General features: G+C 39.2%; 3 protein-coding genes across 8 annotated transcripts in view; all 3 read right to left on the bottom strand.

Moving 5' to 3' along the window:
* Nucleotides 1-20,849, bottom strand: part of LOC143846560 (uncharacterized) — an 87,649-nt gene that overhangs the window by 955 nt on the left and 65,845 nt on the right. The window lies entirely within an intron of this gene.
* Nucleotides 3,371-6,803, bottom strand: LOC143846557 (early nodulin-like protein 14). 6 transcript variants are annotated; one of them, XR_013234787.1, is made up of 4 exons: nt 6,288-6,696; nt 5,198-5,294; nt 3,960-4,014; nt 3,371-3,868 (listed from the first exon to the last, which is right to left on the bottom strand). XR_013234787.1 is itself a non-coding variant. In XM_077355018.1 (3 exons), the coding sequence occupies exons 1-3, from the start codon at nt 4,296-4,298 to the stop codon at nt 3,513-3,515; spliced, it is 525 nt and encodes a 174-aa protein (XP_077211133.1). In that variant the 5' UTR covers nt 4,299-5,158; the 3' UTR covers nt 3,371-3,512. The 6 variants fall into 6 exon arrangements, 1 of the variants encoding a protein (XP_077211133.1); XR_013234786.1 differs by having other exon boundaries at nt 3,960-3,988; nt 6,288-6,695; XR_013234785.1 differs by lacking the exon at nt 3,960-4,014 and having other exon boundaries at nt 6,288-6,695.
* On the bottom strand, nt 10,809-16,669 carry LOC143846556 (stress response NST1-like protein). Its single transcript, XM_077355017.1, has 3 exons — nt 16,389-16,669; nt 15,191-15,637; nt 10,809-11,095 (listed from the first exon to the last, which is right to left on the bottom strand). The coding sequence occupies exons 2-3, from the start codon at nt 15,617-15,619 to the stop codon at nt 10,925-10,927; spliced, it is 600 nt and encodes a 199-aa protein (XP_077211132.1). The 5' UTR covers nt 15,620-15,637; nt 16,389-16,669; the 3' UTR covers nt 10,809-10,924.

Here is a 20,849-nt window from a genome sequence, read left to right as displayed (position 1 = left end):
GATGATGAAGAATACAACGAGGAAGAGGGAGATGCAGCACCGTGAAGAAAAATTGAGGAAAGGGAAGAGAAATAGACGAAAGGGGATAGAATTAGAAGAATAGGGGAAGAAGAGATGAAAATAACCAGAAGAATAGCATTTAGGCGAGAAGAGAAGAAATCAGAAGAGAGAAGCAGAAAACCAGAATTAGAGGGAGAAAAATCTTTATTCAATATCAATAATCATCAAAAGTTTTCAATAAAGCTGTAAAAAGACATATAAATAGGCAATTAACAACCTAAAAGATAGAAACCTACTAAAATAAGAATTCCTAAAAGACTAAACTTCCTAATTCTAAATAACATGGAAAATAAATCCTAATGGGCAAATATGCTACTTATTTAGGCCTAAAATCTGCAGCAGGGAGATGAAGGGGAAAATGTACCCAACCTCCACAGTTCTTTTTTGTGACCATGTTACCCCTCCCTATCACGGATGGCATGTGGGACTATATCCCAATGGCTCCAACTCACGACCACCTTTGTCATTTTATCCTCGCGTAGTCAAAATGATCTTGAGCAATTCATACCCGGTCCTACATCAAATGAACCACCACTCTACACCCACACCAACAGGGCGAAGAGGTCATCCAAGACTGCTTTGAAATGAATAAAAAGCTTAGCGAAGACTCTAGGAATTGATGAACTTCAAAAGCATGACTTTGACGAGGTGTATGGATTTATCAGAAAAGATGAGGAAGGTCAACACATGGGCTCATAGAGCAGGATGAACTTGAGAGAACCATTAATTGTTCATAACTTTGAATGTGACCGTTCAGGATGCATTGAAGAGGGATCAATTAGTGATCAAATGGAAGATGAACTCAATTCAATTACTTACCCATTAGAATGGGATGAATTGGAAGAGGAGTCTACCAGATGTTGAGGATATGAGGAAAGAACACATGCACCAGAAGAAAGCATCCTGCAAGCTAGGGATTAAAGCTCATTGTGAATAAAATCTCCACTAGTCTTTTACAAGTACAATGGTCGGTTCCTTCACAAAAGAAAAACCTAACCTGAACCACAAAAACCTGCAAAAGAGGAGACAATTGACATTCGGAATCAACAGAACTAAAAAATAGAATTACCAAGCTTTATTATCACAAGAAAGACATTAGGAATCAACAGAACTTGAAAATAGAATTATCAAGCTTTTTTAGCACAAGAAAGATCAAATCTCTAATTATTGTGTAGATTCTCAAGTTTCTCAAAATGTAACCTGTTTAATGGCAGAGAGCCCCCGAGAAATCATATATTGAATGGGAGAATACATGTTACCTATGGTATTTTTCTTTCTATGTTTTCTTATTGGGGTAACTATTTGCTTTGTTTAGGAAATCTCTCTTGAGATAGCAGATTACTTAGGTGGCATGTTTTAGTTTATTTGGGTTAGTATTTGTAGGAAGTGTGAAATAGTTTTGCTATGGGAATTGTTTCCCTGTGGAGAACATGAATGTTTCTGAAACTATTGTGGAGGTTTCCCCACTCTCAGTGGACCCTTTCACTTTATGCCAATGCAATAAACCAACCTTCCAGTTTTTTTATTGTATCATCTGGTATCAGAGCTTGATCTGGGCATGACGAAAGGTAGACAACAACAACAATCTAGTGCTAAGCTTGAATCTGATGTCAAGGAACTATGTGAAGATTTGGACTGACAAACTCACTTCTTGGAGGATATAGAAAACCGTGAGATCTTTAATCTCTTCAAAATAAGATCAAACACGATCAGACACAAATGTCAAGAGATGCACGAAACACAATCATATAAAGTGAGAGCACAAGATTTATGTGATTCAGTAGTGTGCCTACATTCACGAGAGAAGAGTTTCACTATTTGGTTCTAGGGTAACAAAACTATCAGTTTCTCTCAACCAGGAAAACTTAAAGAATACCTTACAACCTGGATCCCTAATACGTCACGCACATTAGTCCGTCAAGGTGCTATGTCACTGCCAAAATGCAATGCATCTGCACAATAGAGGATATCTATTGTCTAATTTTGGTTGTAGATCTGAAGTATGATTAGCTCTATTGTTCTATAAACAATGTGAGCGAACGATTTCTCTGGATATGGGGAACTATACTTTAACTTTGTCATGTACTTTGCTTCTACACATAGTTATCTTACCATATCTCATTATGGAGGTTGATAAAGATATAACTTGTGATGATTCTGTTATGGTTGTTGCAGCATATATAGGATTTTCCAAGCCATTTTTTATTATTATTGCGAATATCTGAAAGAAGTCTGAATGGTGGTCTCAAGTACATCTTACTGAAGACATAGCCAAGTGACCTCATGTATGTTGGCTTGGATCATTTGTGTTTCATTTTGTAGAGGGATTGGAGTTCTGATTTTACTGTAGACTTAACCAAGTAACTTCAGGTATCACTCCTTTGTGTTTTATATCGTAGATGAATTGGACTCTGTTGTGATTGTATTGTCTGCTCATGTTTAAGGAAAAACATGGATCATGATAATCTGAAAACTGACTCTTTGTTTAAGGTGTTATTGATCAACCCTTGTAGTAAGCTACTTTATAGATAATGAAATTGTTCATCTACACTGAGTCCTTACCTATGTTACAATGATTCTTCTGAATGGGCTAAGTACCCATGTCGGATGCATGTCAAATTCTTATATTTGTTTTTTCAACTTTACAATTACCACATGTTTTGCCTTTTATCCATCCTAACAGTAAGTTTTTTGTATTTTACTTATTTTAATTAAAATTTGAGAATTAATTAAGGCTATTGATATTTGCACTACCATACTTTGATAATAACACAAAGCCCACCATGTATTTTCCTTTTTAATTGATTGCTGAGAGCTTTGGGGGGAATTGTAATAGCTTTTTATAAATGTTTAAATAATAAAAGACAAGGTGAGTTCATGTCATTATCAAAACACGAGTGCAAATATCAACTCAACTAAGCCTTTGTCCCAAACTAGTTGGGGTCGGCTATGATAGTGCAAATATCAATACCCTTAATTAAAATAATTTGGTGAATCCCTGAATCTTTCTTCTTGAGGTTTGCCAAATTCTACACTTATTACCCATGTTGGATTCGGGCACTCTATACTAATGCAACATGGACCCAACTATTGGCTGGATTTTCGTAATGGGTTTTGCTTATTTTGCCTGAATATTGAAATTTTCTGCAATAAGGAATGATATGTATGGCTTATACACTGAGTACATGCTGCAAACATAACATCAGATCACAGTCCAGTTATGATCATAGCGTGGGGCAAACAAATTAATTCCACACTTCATGGTCCCTCTTCTACGATTACCCAGTTACCCTGACAGTATACTGAGTACTTTAGCAAACAAAATCTTACTTAGAGTTCACAAATTCAACACAGTAGTTAATACGCAAAACAACCCAAATTTTAGCATAGGATAGAGAATAGAAAAACAAACAAAAGGGGTGAAAAGGGAAAACAATATCCTAACACCCTGCCTAAACCCTCCAGAATCCAACGAGGCAGAGTAGAGCCAACACAAGCCATAGCATAAATGACACTCCTTGCAGAGGGGCTGAGCCAGAGGGCGTAGGCCCCGTGGCCACGACATGAACAATGGTAGGCTTTGCTGGATCATCTGCTCCCTGTGGAATCACATCAACATGTAGTTTCAGACCATCCTTGCACTTGTCTAGCTTCGTGCTGGCAAAGTAACGTGTTCCCTCTGCGTCCAGCAACACCTTGTCTAGCCCATCTGTGTACATTCTTATTGGATTACTAACGTCACAAGACTCGTATTCCTCTCGGTTTTTCAACTCTGCAATGCTCTCCAGCGCAGCCGAATATGTGAACCCTGAGCCTCCAAATACGCCATGTTATAGTAAAAATATAAGCAAATAATAGAAGCCATCTGAGTTGATAGTTAGAATTCTGGGCTTACTTACCAAATAGCCAATCTGTTCTTTTTTTTTTCCTGTCCAAGATGTAATGATCTTTTCACTAAAATTTAGTAAAAGTAAAAAAGGAGGAGGAAACAGACTGTTCTAAGATCAAAACTGAGCATCATTAAGAGAAAAAAGGAGAGGATTGTTTCATTAAAAGGATAACATGCATTAATTTTCAAAACAGTTGTTTTTACAGTACCTTTTAAGTAGGAATGCAACTTGCGCCGGGCTCAATCCGAACCTGACGGGTTGAACCCGATTTCGCCTCAGGTTGGGTTGACATTCCTTCAGCTGGGTTGGCATTTCCTCTTGTTGGGTTAGGGTTAAGGCTGTAGACATCAAGACGGCCCCTAGGTTGGGTTAGGGTTAAGGCTCTAGGCATCTAGACGGACCCTACCCCGGACCAACCCGACCAACCAGGCTTGATTTGGGAAATTAAGTTAGCTTAGGTTAGGGTAGGCCCAATTTGGGAAATTAAGTTAGGGTAGGCCCGGATTTGGGAAATTAAGTCAGATTAGGTTAGGGTTGAGAGATTTATAGGCTGGCTGGTTTAGGGTTGACCCTCAACCCGAGGCTCCTCTGTGTCGGGTTAGAGTCGAGGCAATGCTACCTTGGGGTGGGGCTAGGGTTGCCCTCAACCCGATCCAACTTGGCCCGAGTTGCATTCCTATTTGTGAGACTTTCTGTATTCTACTTGGGGATAAAAATAGCCATTGAAATCTCTGTTCATGTAACTGTTATACCTTTTTTCACTCCCCCTGTATTACGTCCACGCTCCTCTTATAACGTGATTTGACGTCAAAAAGCGTTAAAGTTGCCCACTTTCACATCAAATCACATTACAAAGGGAGCGTGCGCGTAATGCAGGGGGAGTGAAAATATCATCGCCCTAAAAATATCATTATAAAATCCAATGCTTGTCGCCTTCCTGTTGACTACTTATTCCACTATTCCAGAAGTACCCACTTGTGCAGTTGTACATGTGTCCACAATAGTGGTTGGGAAAGGTAGTTTTTGCTCCTCACACTTGACTAGTAGGTGTTGGGTAAAAATGGAATCTAGAGAAGCTGATATCCATACGCTTTTGTTTTGATAAGTGGCACCCTCTTTATTTTAAATTTCTCCACTATCAAAACCAAATTCTCTCTATGGCTGTAACAGTTCAATATCAAAACCAAACTGCTCTAGTTTTCAACGATTTGTCAAAGGACTAAACAGAGAGAGAGTAGTGCCCATACCAGAAAGAGCTGTTCACTTTTGTTATTCTCTAGTTCTCTTTTTGGCCACTTGATATCTTCTTTGGAAGTTCCAACCCCCTAATAAATTCCTCCTAATCTATAAAATATTTCAATTAGTCATCAATAATCACATTTTGCCCAAAATAAGTCACTTTCCAAAGTCCCTATATACTTTTTAAAAGTATGATATTTTCCCACAAAAAAGAGGGAAATTTCAGGTTAAATTACCAAAATACCCTAACTAAAACAACAAAAATAGGGCCCACTGCACAAATATCTGCCACCCACTAGTCTTGATACTCTATTATTATTGGACAACCCACCTTCTTAGAAACTTCTCCAAGCTTAAAGATTTTCAAGAGAAATGATACCATAACAAGCTTTACTATGAGAAGACTTCTAGGGGGACCCACTCACATGACATTAGAATGATCTGGACCCTACATTTCGTGGGCTAAATCATGGTGACTATCTAGATTGAAAAACATTCTTATCTGTTGATCCTAATTAATCCAATCGGTTGGATTGCAAACGGACGGTTCAGGAAAAAAAGATCAACAATTCCACATTGAAATTATTTGATCTTGGAATTCTCAATTGGAAAGAATCCTACAATAAAGCCTGGATCATGCAAATATGGAAACCAATGGTGAGCCCCCAAACCGATTATTGGACTCAAAATTAGTGTAAATTTGAGTACTTAATCGGTTTGGGGGTCATAATAATCTCAAAAGAACAGGGTCTTTAGATTATGACAACCGATTATGAGCGCCAAACCGATTATAAGGCTAATGTTTGTTTTAGATTTTAAAACCCGATTGCAAGTCCAAAGCCGATTATTGGACTCAAATTTAAACGTGATTTTGACTCCAATAATAGGTTTTGGACTCACAATCGGTTGGGCCAGACTGTAACAACCGATTGTGTGCCCACAACCGATTATTGGACTCAAAATTATAATAATTTTGAGTCATATAATCACTTTGGGCCTATAATCAGTTGTCACAATCTAAAAATAGGGGAGTGTGGATATCATCCATCAAGAAAAAAATGGGTGTGTGGAAGAAGAAGAAAAAGAAAAGGGACTCACAGATCTTATCACCGACCCTGAATGTCTTTCCGGCCGACCAATCTCCGATGTTGGAAGATGGGTCCCACCCGATGTCCTCACCCACCACATGATGAACTTGACCTTCACATCTCCATACATGGCTACAAAACATCAGCACCACCATATAAATTGATATTACCACTACAAAACCCCTCTTCAATTCAGCACCCATGAGAGAGAGAGAGAGAGGGAGAGGAAGAGGGAGAGAGAGAGAGAGAGATGGAGTGTTATTAAAGAAAATGCAGAGGAGATGAAGCCTCCACGTTTCTTCTTCCTCTTTCTTTATCAAGTCTTAACTTCACTTTCTGTCATGCTCTATCGGAATGGTAGATTTCTCTTGCCGGGCTTTAAACACACTCTCTGTCATGCTTTATAGGAATGGTAGATATGGAATGCACCTAATCTCTGTATATGGGGGAGTTATTCTCTGTGGTAAGTCCTATCTAGGGCGGGGACCAAGAAATGAAAGGTTCAGATCATCCAAAGATGTGGGCCCCATTGTACTGTCATGTAAAAAAGGGATTTGCTAAGCTCCATCACAAAATACTCATGTAAAAAAGGGATTTGCACAGCTGTGGTCCCCATTAGCGAGGTGGCTGGTCTGAATTGCGACAGACCAGCCGCGAAAAGCCTTTTGCGATGGATGCTAGCAATTCCAAGATCTCTATTAAATTTTTTAAAATGCCTCACCCTTCTCTCAGTCACAGACACAGACACAGACCATTTCACACCCAACATTAAAAGACCTCAATGGGAAAAGATTATATCCACACTCCCGTTTTTTGTTAATGATGATGATACTCCATATTTTATTGTAGATTTTATATAGTGTAAGCCTGTATGGTGCAGTATTTTTCGAAAAGGATTGCAAGGCCCACGCCATAGGGTGATCCAAACCATCCATTTTATGGGCCACAAGGCAAATAAGTTGTCCCCAAAAGATTATTTCCACAGGATGATCCTAGCCCTCCGATCTATAGAGGAAATGCATATTATGGAAACCTCTATAGATCTGAAGGTTGGAATCTTCCTATGGAAATGACTTTTGTGGCCCAACCTATATATGCTGTGGCTCATCAAATGGACAGTTTGAATCACCCAATGGTGGGGTCAGTCCTTTCTGAAAAATACTATGGGATTTGCTAGGGTCAATCGCAAAAGGCATTTCGCAACTTGTCTGTCGCATGTCAGACGAGCCACCTCCTGAATGAAGGCAATATCTTTTGTCTCCACTCACGAGGTAGGAGGTCTGACATCCGACAGACCAGCCACGAAATGCCTTTTGCAATGGACGCTAGCAATTCCCAAATACTATACTGTCTTACACCATATAAAAACAAAAAAAATTCCATTCAACCAACCAGCCTCTTAAGTAGTGTGATTCACAGTTCACATCATTCTTGATAACATGTCTGTGGGCCCATGTTAATCTTCACATAATATCAAAGGGCTTCCCGTGGGCCCCAACCACAATGGGAATCACCAGGCCACCACATAATACTTTACAAGGTGCTTCGTGTACCCTTAGAGGCCTTATTCCACAAACTTTCTCAAATACTTTTGAACATGAGAAATGTGAGGAACCTTGGTAAGTCATTAAGGTTTAATTAGAGGATAAAAAATGCCCCTACTCTTTTCCTAAAATGACATATATGTCCTCAGTCGCCTATTTAGTTTTGCTATTTTAGGCAGCTTACATATTGAGTAACGTATTTTGATAATAGCACTAAGCCACTAACCTTGTTTTCACTGTTTTATTGCAAAGGTAAAACGTTTAAATAATACTACCGGGGGGCATGTAGTGTTTCTAAAGGCACGATTACATGCAAGGATAGGGCCCTCAATGCTCAGCTAAAACACGAATATTTCCTACCTTTTTTTTTGTAGAATTAGGGTTTCATGAAATTTGAGAGCAGTGACGCCACCATTAGTGATTTAAAAACCTAATTGCAATGGGGGAATTGCTGGCAAAAGGCATTCCGAGGCTGGTTTGTTGCATGTCAGGCCAGCCGCCTCATCAATGGATACAAAAGGTGTTGCCTCCATTCACGAGGTGGCTGGTCTGACATGCGAATGACCGGCCACGAAATGCCTTCTGCGATAGACCCTATGCATAAATTGCCATGTTTTAAAACGCGAATGCAGGCCAAAATAAATCCTAGTCAAGTACTTGTTTACGCGGTCATAACTCTAGAATTAAGGGAGTTTTGATTAACTTTATAGGGCAAAACGCGGACACGAACCAGAAAGCAGCCAAGGTAAAGGGAGTCGACTCGGGCGAGTCGAGGATGACGCGGGGGAGGTTTGAAACTATGATAAATTGTATTTGTAGATGTATGTGTTGCTTGCATTAGTTTAGTTTGCATGTCGGTAGATTTCTCATAATGACAAACTTTAACCCCCCTTGCTAATATTCTAGAAGATAACTGGCTCTCTGGTCCTAATTATCTGGACTGGAAGCATAGCATCACCTGATGATTGTGGTTACTGCATCACCTGCACCCTATCATAGCATGAGGCTTAGTGGCCCCTGATAGACTTGTCTACTTGGGTGAGTCAGTGTGCGATCTCAGAGGCATCTGATATTGATCCTCAGCTACAACAGAGCGATTCAGACATCAATGTGGTTAAATGGATGAAAGCAGCAATGAAATACGAATGGAGTACATATACTTGAGCAAGGTCTAGACTCTAGTGGACCTACCTGAGGGCATTGAGCCCAATAATTATATAAATCGGGCCCATTAATTATATAAGTCGATCTCCAAGAGGAAGAAAGGATCAAATGGAAAGGTTCAAACCTGTGAGACGAGACTAGCGGTGAAAGAGTTTTGATTACGTGCATCAAGACCACCATTCAGAATAACATCCAAAAAGGTATTTATACGATCTAGTCCCAGGGTTTTGAGTCCTCCAGCCATGATCAAAAGATATGCGAACTTCTAAGGTCCATCTACAGCCTTAAAGAAGCCTCTCAAAGATAGAAACATTAGATTCAATGAGGCGGTCAAAGTATTTGGCTTCTCATATGATCTCGTTGGGGAGTGTATACAAGAAGGTTAGTGGAAGAGTAGTCACACTCTTAGTTCTTTACGCTGATGATATCCTACTCCTTGAGGATGATCTAAGAATGTTGTCAAACATGAAGAAATGGTTGTCGATCCTCTTTTCAATGAAAGACTTGAGAGAAGCATCATATGTCCCCAGTCTCCACTTGTTTTGAGATAGGAAGAACTGGATACTTAGACCATCACAACTTAATTGTATTATTAAGATAATGAAAGATATGGCATGAAGGATTCCAAGAAAAGATTCATCCCCTTTACGCATGGAAACAGCCTCTCAAAAGCGATGTCTCCCAAGACACTCGAGGAAAAGGATATGATGAAGTGACACCCCTATGCATCAGTTATAGGGAGCCCGATCTATGCCATGCTATATATTAGATCAAATATCATCCAGGCTATGAGTGTCATAAGCAGATACCAGTCCAAACCTAGTGTAGAGCATTGGATGAGAAAACCATGCATTATTACTTGGTTTATGGAGATGTAGACCTGACTTTTAAGAGACGCACTAACTCGAACTTTCAATCTGATATCGATGGCTTTGGGAAGAGGGGCAATCAGTTGGAGGATTTATAAACAAGACACTGGTGCAGATTCCACAAATGAGGCAGAATACATAGTTGCATTAGAAGCTGGGTAGCATGGCTGGGCTAGTTTGTTAAAAAAAAAAAAAAAAACTTGGGGCCGTACCTTCTATGGAGTCACGCATTATATTGTCCTATGACAGCAACGGAGCTAGCTCAAGCGAGTGAGCCAATGGCTCATCACAGAGTGAACCATATCCAGGGGCAGAGCCACATAGTGTGAGGGCGGCAACGCCCCCAACCCCAAGTGTGGCTGTGGGGTTTTAAGGTCATAATATGCTTTGATCATCAATACATTATATTTAAGCTGGTTTTTAAGGGGCATGCCCCTGTTGTGTAGTATATTTTTTTTCGATCCTCTTGGTCTTTTGTTTAGCTAGCTTGTATTTTCTTTTATTGGTATATTACCTTTTGCAACCAAAAAGTGTATTCCTATGATCAACATCATGGCAAGCCACTTTTTCTTTCAGAAGATTTTTTCATGGAGTTTCTAGGTGAGTTATCTCTCAAGCTACTTTTTCTTCCTGAAAATTTCTTCGTAGAGTTCCTAGGCAAGTTCTCTCTTTTTTCACAGAAAACTTTACAAGCTTCTGAAATTTGAAGCAAGTTCACTTTTTCACATACTGGAAAAATCTATCCAGGTTTAAATTTATCAAGAATTTCCACATTATATCAGATACGTGTCTTGGAATTTCTGTACAGGTCATTCGGTGTTTTTTTATCGATGTGCAACTCATATCATCTTTTATTTATTAGGCCAATATTTGTCGCCCATTATTCCATTCATGTATGTAATCAGAGAAATTCAGACTAGTGTGAAAAGTGCAACAAAGGTGAATAGGAAGATGAATTGAAAACCCGAATATGATAACAGATAACTTCGCCATCTTCATAATCCATGGAACAAATCCAAATCAACTTCAAGTCTACAAGTAGCAAAAGAGTTATTAGTGACTGACCTGATTTACAGGGGTGTTGTGTCAAGAATGACCTCTACTAATCTCTTCTCCAAGTCTTTTTCATCAATCCACATCGAACTCTGCTGACGCAGAAGCTTATTCTTTTCACTCTTTATCTGCACCCTCATTTCTTCTGTTGCTCTCCAGTATTCCAGCTTCTCCGCTCTTTCTTTCACCTGCATTCAAGTCATGACCATCAGCCAACCACAACACTAGGAGAATGAACAAAGAGCAAGAAACTCATATAAATGGTCCTGCATTTCGGCGGAAAAATACAAAGAGAATATTCAATATTTTAAAAATCAGTCTTGCTGTCCTTTTGTAGCCTAAACTGTTTCCTCTTTATTGTTTGAGTCATAAGATTTATGCAAAACAGTGAATCTCAGAGAATAGCATACTACAGGTAGATTAGCTAATGTCCGCTCATACCCTACACATTTCATGCCCATGATGATACACTTATAGCTTCGGTGCTAACTGTTGTTCTATTTTAATATATTCACTTGTTCAAAAGAAAGATTAATTTACTGAATCAGAAACAGAATTGCAGTTTTTTTTTTCTGAAATACAGCATTCCTAAAGTTAATTTGGATTTGTTTCACAATATATATATATATATATATATATATATATATATATATATATATATATAGATAGAGAGAGAGAGAGAGAGAGAGAGAGGAAAAGGATTGTACACTCGAGCGTACCAAGCTTAAGGTACGCTCGAGTGCCCAATCACATGGGTCCCACAATTTTTGTGGCGATCCAAAGCATTCATTTGCAAGGCCCTATCATAGATAGGGTGTGTACCAAAAATCAGCTCCATTGAATCATCCTAACCCCTTCAAAAATGGAGGGCAAAAATGGGCAGATTTGTGGACAAACAGTGTTTGTCCATTTTGACCTCCACAAATGGATGGGTTAGGATGATCCTATGGAGCTGATTTTTGGTACACACCCCATCTATGTAAGGGCCTTTCAAATGAATGCTTTGGATCATCCTAACAAAGTGGGCCCACATGTGATTGGGCACTCGAGCGTACCATAAGCTTGGTACACTCAAGCGTACAATCCTTTTCCTCATATATATATATATATATATATATATATATATGGGAAAATTATTAAAAAAATGCGAAGTCTATGCTAAATTGTGAATGAAGGGTAGACATTTCAAATTCATGAAAAAGGGGCTGCCATGTACGAAAAGATGCCTTTTAGGATAAGTATACCCCCCTTGCTTTTTCCCACCATCTTTTTAAGCTCTAATCCCTATACTATTTTCACCTACCCATTTCACATTTTTCTTTCTTCTTCCCCAACCCTTCCAACGTGAAAAACAGCCATTGCCATACTTTGCAAGCTCCATTCCCATTGTATTTTGGAAAAAAAAAAAAAACACCATTACTTATCACAAATTTCTACTTGGCTGATAAACATAGCTCCAGGTGGGTCCATTCTCCTCTACTTGAATAGGTTTTACATCTTGTTTTCATGTTTGTATGTTTTCATGTTATTTGTGCGTTGGTTTATTTTCATAGTCTCTACCAGCCTCTTTGTTTGGTTAACACGTTTATCTCTCTCTCTCTCTCTCTCTCTCTCTCTCTCTCTCTCTCTCTCTCTCTGTGTGTGTGTGTGTGTGTGTGTATAGAGAGAAGCCTGAATGGACATCGTATGTATACTTGGACTCTTGGAACCATTACTTAGGCCTCGGAACCACAATTTGGTGGTTCCGAGGAGGTTAAATAGTGGTTCCAAGACTATAAATTATGGTTCTAAAGTGGTTGGTACATTGTAATACTATTTTATTGGTTGTCAAAGTAATCATGACTGTATCATTGGTGTTTTAAACATCTTAAAACCATTACGTAAGCCTCGGAACCACAATTTAGTGGTTCCGAGAGGTTACATACTGGCTCCAAGAGTGTAAATTATGGTTCCAAGAGTAAATGTGGTGGTTCCTACATTGTAATAGTGATCATGAGTGTATCATTGCTGTCTTAAACATCTTGGAACCATTATGTATGCCTCGGAACCATAACTTACTGGTTCTGAGGAGTTAAATAGTGGTTCCATGAGTGTAAAGTATGGTTTCAAGAGTGCAAATAGTGGTGCCTACATTGTAATAGTATTGTATTGGTTGTAAAATTGATCATGAGTGTATCATTGGTGTTTTAAGCATCTTGGAACCATTACGTAGGCCTCGGAACCACAATTTAGTGGTTCTGAGAGGTTACATAGTGGTTCCAAGAGTGTACGTATTCCATGAGTGTAAAGTATGGTTTCAAGAGTGCAAGTAGTGGTTCCTACATTGTAATAGTATTGTATTGGTTGTAAAATTAATCATGAGTATCATTAGTGTTTTAAACATCTTGGAACCATTATGTAGGCCTCGGAACCACAATTTAGTGGTTCCGAGAGATTTAATAGTGGTTCTAACATTCAAAAGTGGTTGTAACATTGTAAATGGTGGGCCCATCTTTGAACAACGTAGGCCCCGCCCATACCACACCATAGGATAATCCAAATCGTCCATTGATGGGCCATAAACGTAAATAGGTTGCGTCCCAAAATATCATTTCCATAGGCAATCTTAACCCTCCGATCTAAATAGAAACTACATCTTATGCAACCTCTATAGATTGTAGGGTTGTGATCATCCTATGGAAATGATTTTTGGGGCACAACCTATTTACATTGTGGCCCATCAAATGAATGTTTGGATCATCCTACAGTAACTAGGGGTGTTCATTATTCGGTTAAAACCGAATAACCGAACTGAACCGAAGCGGTTTGGTTTTTTTCCGTTTCAGTTCGATTTCAGTTTTTTTTTTTTGGCAATTCGGTTATTCAGTTTCGATTTCGGTTATCTCCAAAAAAAATTCGGTTAACCGAAATAACCGAAATTATGATAAAAAAACCATTATTTTTTCAAAAAAAAAAGTGTGATATGGGCACTCCAAAGGATGATCAAAACCGTCCATTTGATTGATCACAACTTAATTAGGTTGTGCTCAAGAAATCATTTCGATAAGATGATCCTAGCCCTCCAATCGAAACAAAGATTTTGCTTTTTTCCCTCTTTTTCTCCCACTATTCGGTTTATTCGGTTATAACCGAATAACCGAAGTTTTAATCGGTTCGGTTTCGGTTCGGTTTTTAAAAATTTCGGTTCGGTTTCGGTTACTGAAATTTGATAACCGAAATTATTTCGGTTATCAAATTTCGGTTATTTTGGTTCGGTTATAACCGAATAACCACCCCTAACAGTAACATTAAGGCCCGTCCACAACATATGATGATCCAAGCCGTCTATGGTTTGGATAATCTTATAGAGTTGGTCGTACAGTAACATTAAGGCCCAATCGTAGACCCCACAGATATTTTTCAAATTGAAGCATACCGTCCACAACATAGGATGATCCAAGCCGTCCATGGTTTGGATCATCTTATGGTGTGGTTCGGACAGTAACATTAAGGCCCAATTTAGGCCCCACCTATATTTTTGAAAATGAAGTGTACCGTCCAGACTATAGGATGATCCGAGCCGTCCATTTGATGGGCCATAACGCAAATGGCTTGTGCCCCAAAAATCATTTGCATAGGATGATCACAACCCTCCAATCTATAGAGGTTTCCATAATAAGCAATTTCTCTTTATATCTGAGGGCTAGGATCATCATATGGAAATGGTTTTTTGGGACACAACCTATTTACGATGTGGCCTATCAAATGGACCGCTTGGATCATCCTATGGTCTGGATGGTACACTGTCATAGTTGGGGGTTGCATTTGGGCACCAAGGAGGAGAATTTTGGGGGCCCATTGTGGAGAGAGAGAGAGAGAGAGTGTGTCTAAAGGTGGAAAACGTGCACTAACATGATTCAAGGGGGGTGGGAACACACTACGTCATCAACAGAGGGGGGAAAGTAAAAGAAGGGTTTGAAGAGGGTAAGAGGAAAGGGCAAAAGTGACGGCTTATTTTAATAATATAAAAGGGTAGTTTCGTCCATTACACTCTCTGACCGTACCTGACAACCCCTTTTTCATGAATTTGAAATGTCTACCCTTGATTCACAATTTCACATTTTTTTAATAATTTTCCCTATATATTTATATACAAAAGCATATATATGTATTTATATATCAAGACACTTGTGGAAACAAAAAGATAAGTCAATGAAGACCTACCAAATAAATGCTTTTCTTTCAATCCAAACAGGGCCTTAAGAGAACTCCAAATGGGAAATCTAGGGTTTTTATTATCTTACTAGGGTTTGGCGGAACTCATCTTCAAGGACCTTGCGCTCGGCGGCTCGAGTCTGTGCAGCGGCGGCCTTGGCGGCTTTGCGCTCCTCCTTAGCTTTGCGGACAGCCTCGCGCTTGGCTTCGTCTTTTCGCTGTTTTTCTGCGCGGTGGAGCTCCATCTCGTAGAAATACTGATGGCGGAGTTGTTTTACTTGTTTTGCGTAGTCTCGTCTGAGATGGGCGAGCTTTGTTTCGGCTTCTTTAGGGCTTGTGGGGGATTTCCAACTGCCGAGGAATTCGGATGGGGATGAGAATTCATGGGGGTTGGTGTGGTGGCGGTGTGAAGGGGTTGATGTGGATGTGGTTTTTGAACGGACGGTTGGGATTAGAAGGGATTTTAGGGTTTGAGAAGAAGGAGGAGGGCGGGAGGTGAGGCGGATTAAGGTTGCCATGGGGACTGAGAGAGAATTCTGAAAATCGGAAACCCAAGAAATTATTAGATGATGTCGAGTACAATAACAATGCCAATCAAATTGTCACAAATATAGAGTTGCCAAGATATAAATCAGGCAATCAAGAGAATAAAATACTAATCCTAACCCCTAAATCCTAATCCTTAAACCCTATCTCCCAGCACAAGAGAATAAAATACCAAGCAAAATAAATACCCAGCACAGGAGAATAAATACCAAATAAATACCAAGCAAAACATGTTGATTTGCAAAAAAATAATACGAACAGATACGAACAAATACCCAAAATATTGTACCAATTACAAAGAAATGAGGAACAAATACCAACCCTAGATCTACCCAAAATATGAAGAAATGAGGAACAAATACCATATTGTAACAAAACCTGTTGATTTGCAAAAAAATATATGAAAAAAATATTGTAACAAACCTACCCAGATACCCAAATACGAAAAAATATCGTAACAGAAGATCTATAAACCTTGTTTCTGGAACCTAAATCCATATAAATCATAAACCCTAACCCAGATCTGTAAACCCTAATCTAAATGCATAAACCATCAACCCTAAATCCAAAATCCGAAACCCTAAATACCAAAATAGAATGAAAAAAAAAAAAACAGAAAACCAAACATTAACCAGTAAATCCGAATCCCTACACTCAAACCCTTTATCCGAAACCCTATATCCAGCAAAAAAAATTCAGAGAGATATAGAGAGAGAGAGAGAGAGAGGACAGGAGACTTACCGGACGGAGGCCTTGCGAGAGAGAACGAGAAGAGGGACAGCTTCCTCGTCGACAATGATGTTGCGAGAGAGAGAGAGAGTGAGTCTCGAACGACTCGGGGTAAAGTCGTGGAAAGGTAAGCTTTCCGATGGATGGGGTGGGGAAAGGGGTTTCCGCGATTTGGGGTTTTCCGCGGAAAAAAAAAGTGGACTTTCCGCGGAAACAAGGGGTAAAGGAAACTAAAAGAACACAGCAATGGGGACTGAGAGAGAATTCTGAAAATCGGGAACCCAAGAAATTATTAGATGATGTCGAGTACTTTTTAATGATAAATATTGGCACAAACCTGTATTTTGATGACTGCACGGACTCACCTTGTCTTTTCATTTTAATTGGTTTCAGTCTTAAGAGAGCTTTTTGGACAATTGGGCGGGGTGGAGCTTCTAGCTCTCAACTGGTTGAATTTTTATATGGTGTGAGCCCGTGTAGTCTATATCGTGTCTAGGGCTGCAAATGAACAGAGCCGGCTCGCGAACATGTTTGGGTTCAGCTCGTTAAAAGCTCGGCTCCGGCTCGTTCGTTTACTAAACAAGCTGAACCCGAGCCCAAAAATTAGGCTCGCCAAAATAAACGAGCCAAACTTGAGTTTTGTATAGTTCGGCTTGGAAAAGCTTGTGAGCTTTTTAGGCTCGGTTCATAAACGAGCCGAGCTTTAAAGCTTGGATTATATTTGTTTTTTAAATATAAAATAAAAGAATGTGGGTTGTTTATTATAAATGAAGGTTTGGTCGAGTGATTAAGTCACTGGATTTAGATGGGGCTTGGGTTCAAATCCTACATATGTATGTTTTTATCATTCTTGAGCCGAGCCGAGCCCGAGCCGGGCTTTCTCGAATATTTCACGAGCCGAGCGAGGAGATTTTTTATGGTCCATGTGGTGTAAGCCCCTACAATCCAGTAGTTTTCGAAAAGGATTGTGCCCACATCATGGGATGATCCAAACCGTCCATTTGATAGGCGACATAAATAAGTTTTTTACAAAAATTATTTTCATAGGATGATCCTAGCACTCTGATCCGTAGAGGGACTATATATTATGTTAACTGCTAAAGATTGGAGGGCTAGAAGCCTCGAACTATCCTATGGAAATGAATTTTTTGGCACAACCTACGTTGTGCCCCATAGAGGGACTGTATATCACGGTTCATGGTAACCACCGAGGTTTTAAATTTCGGACCCAAATTTCGGATCGATACTTTGACCAGATCACAATCGAACGGTGTCGGAAAAAAAAAACATCCTGAAAACTGTTAAAAAGCAGAAAAAATGTAACGGCCCCAATGCAACAAATAAAATGCTTTGGTACTACTGACATTAGATTCAATCTCTATAACTCTGTCAGCCCATGATTTCATTTTTTATATGATTAAATAAACTAATATCAATAGGCGATATGACAAGATGCTTCCTTAGCTATGCCTAGTGAACTTTTATGGACAAACCATGCATGGTGTCCTTCAATCGTTAACCGTCGAATAGGATATTGTTGCCAATAATAGCTAGGAAAATGTTATCAGCACTACTGTATTTTGATGAGGGTACTCCTTCCTTTATTAAAAGTACGGTATGGGCCGCACCACGTGATGGTCCAAACCGTCCATTAGATGGGCCACAACCTAAATAGGTTGTGCCCCAAGACAGAGTTTTGGCAGAAATTTCGACCTAAAAAACCGACATTTCGAGTCTTCTTCCTGAATTTCGGCCGAAATTTCGGGATTTCAACTGAAATTTCGGTTTCGATGGGGACCGAAATTACCCCTGAAAGCGAAATTTAAAACCTTGGTAACCACTCAAGATTGGAGGACTATATATATGAGAAAAGTGTTCCTGCGCTTATCTGAGCAGCTGCTTCAAAAACTCATGTGACCCCATATTTTTGGGTGATCCAAAGCATTCATTTGAAAGGCCTTTCCATGAATAGGGTGTGGACAAAAAGTGAGCCCTTTAGGATCATCCTAACCCTGCCATTTGTGGAGGGAAAAAATTGTCAGAAACAACGTCTGTCCATTTTCGCCTCCACCTTTGATTGGGTTAGGATGATCCTATAGGGCTGATTTTTTGTACACACCCTATGCACGAGCCTTTCAAATAAATGCTTTGGATCACCCCAAAAAATGTGGGCCACCTGAGTTTTTGAAGTATCTGAGCAGTTACGCTAGAACACTATCCCCTCTCTCTCTGTCTATATATATATATATATATATATATATATATATAGAGAGAGAGAGAGAGAGAGAGAGAGAGAGAACGGTTCATACACATATGTGTAGATAAGTTATCTACACACTAGCTTAAATTACAGTGGGGGCCACATTATTTGGGTGATCCAAACCATTCATTTTTAAGGCCCTCACATAGATAGGGTGTCAACAAAAAATCAGATCCATAGGATCATCCTAACCATTCGAATTGTGGAGGCAAAAAATGGACTAATTTGTGAAGGTTTAAAGACATCCATTTTACCTCCACAAATCGTAGGGTTGGGATGATCCTATAGATCTGATTTTTTGTAGACACCCTATCTATGTGAGGGCCTTTAAAATGGATGGCTTGGGTCACCCAAACAATGTGGGCCCCCATTGTTTTTTAAGCTAGTGTGTAGATAACTCTCTACACATATGTGTAGGAACCGTTTTCTCATATATATATATATATATATATATATATATATATATATATATATATATATATGAAGAAAATGATTCTGAGCTTGAAGCTTATATAGCTTATATGAGCTTGAGGGCCCAAACACATGGGTCCCACATTTTTTGTGGTGATCCAAACCATTTATTTGCAAGGCCCCAACATAGATAGGGTGTGTACCAAAAATCAACTACATTGGATCATCCTAACCCCTTCAAAAGCGGAAGGCAAAAATGGGCAGATTTGTGGCAAACAATATCTGTCCATTTTGCCCTCCATTTTTTGATGGGTTAGGATGATCCTATGGAGCTGATTTTTTGTACACACCCTATCTATGTAAGGGTCTTTCAAATGAATGCTTTGGATCATCCTAACAATGTGGGCAAACATGTGTTTTGGCCCTCAAGCTCATATAAGCTATATGAGCTTCAAGCTCATAATCATTTTCCTCTCTCTCTCTCTCTCTCTCTATATATATATATATATATATATATATAGAGAGAGAGAGAGAGAGAGAGAGAGAGAGAAAACGGTTCCTACACACATGTGTAGATAAGTTATCTACACACTAGCTTAAAATACAGTAGGGGACATATTATTTGGGTGATCCAAACCATTCATTTTTAAGGCCCTCACATAGATAGGGTGTCCACAAAAAATCAGATCCGTAGGATCATCCTAACCATTCGAACTGTGGACGCAAAAAATGGACTAATTTGTGAAGGTTTAAAGACATCCATTTTACCTCCACAAATCGTAGGGTTGGGATAATCCTATGGATCTGATTTTTTGTAGACACCCTATCTATGTGAGGCCCTTAAAATTGATGGCTTGGATCACCCAAACAATGTGCGCCCCCACTGTATTTTAAGCTAGTGTGTAGAGAACTCTCTACACATATGTGTAGGAACCGTTTTTTCATATATATATATATATATATATATATATATATATATATATAGAGAGAGAGAGAGAGAGAGAGAGAGAGAGAGAGAGTTTTACCCATGATAGAAATTTAACAATATAATTAACTACTAATCTCGCTATAGTTAAACTTGGTAATACGCTAAAACATCTGTCTGGGTAGGATAAGATGCACTCATTACCCTTACATCCCTTTTTAAAAAAAAAAAAACATTCCAAGGAATTGAACATGGCATTAAATCTCCATCATTACCCTTACACCATTTATTGATCACTTGGTCAGTTTTTAAATCCAGTAATTTCATACTTATCTTATTATTCAATAATCAAGACCGTTAATCTAAGTTCAATGTTCGACACACATAAGATCTTTGATGGCATCTTCGATGTAGGTGGTTCTAGTAAATAATCCGGTCCACATGGGTGAACCCAAGCCATCACATAAAAACTCTTGGGTAAATAATCCCTTCATTCAATCTCGGCAAGATAGAGTGACAGGGATGCAACTCGGTCGGTTGGGAAGGATTGAAACCAGCCTGAGCCCAACTTGAAACTCGAAAAAAGCAGGACTTCCGTCCGAAAAAACGTTAAAGAACACACCCTAAACCTTCAACCCAATCTGGTCCGACTCCCAACTTGTTGAAGGCTAACCTGAAAAGTTAATATCTCAATCCAAACCCGACCCAATTTCCCAACTCGGGCCTGGTTGAGTCAGATTGATACGGTTGTGGTGATATCTTTTAACCTTCCGTTTGGTTGTCGGAATTTTTTTGGTTCTTAGGATTTCTGTGGAAAAAAAAAACTCCCTGCGAGATTGGTGGGAAAAAAAACTCCCCGGAAGAATCCCGGTAAAAT

The sequence above is a fragment of the Tasmannia lanceolata genome, unplaced genomic scaffold (genome assembly GCF_043159265.1).
Source record: "Tasmannia lanceolata isolate RefF3 unplaced genomic scaffold, GAP_Taslan_0.1 ptg000015l, whole genome shotgun sequence".
NCBI lineage: Eukaryota > Viridiplantae > Streptophyta > Magnoliopsida > Canellales > Winteraceae > Tasmannia > Tasmannia lanceolata.
The sequence above is the reverse complement of the archived record's forward strand: the minus strand, read 5'-3'. Positions and strand labels throughout refer to the sequence as shown.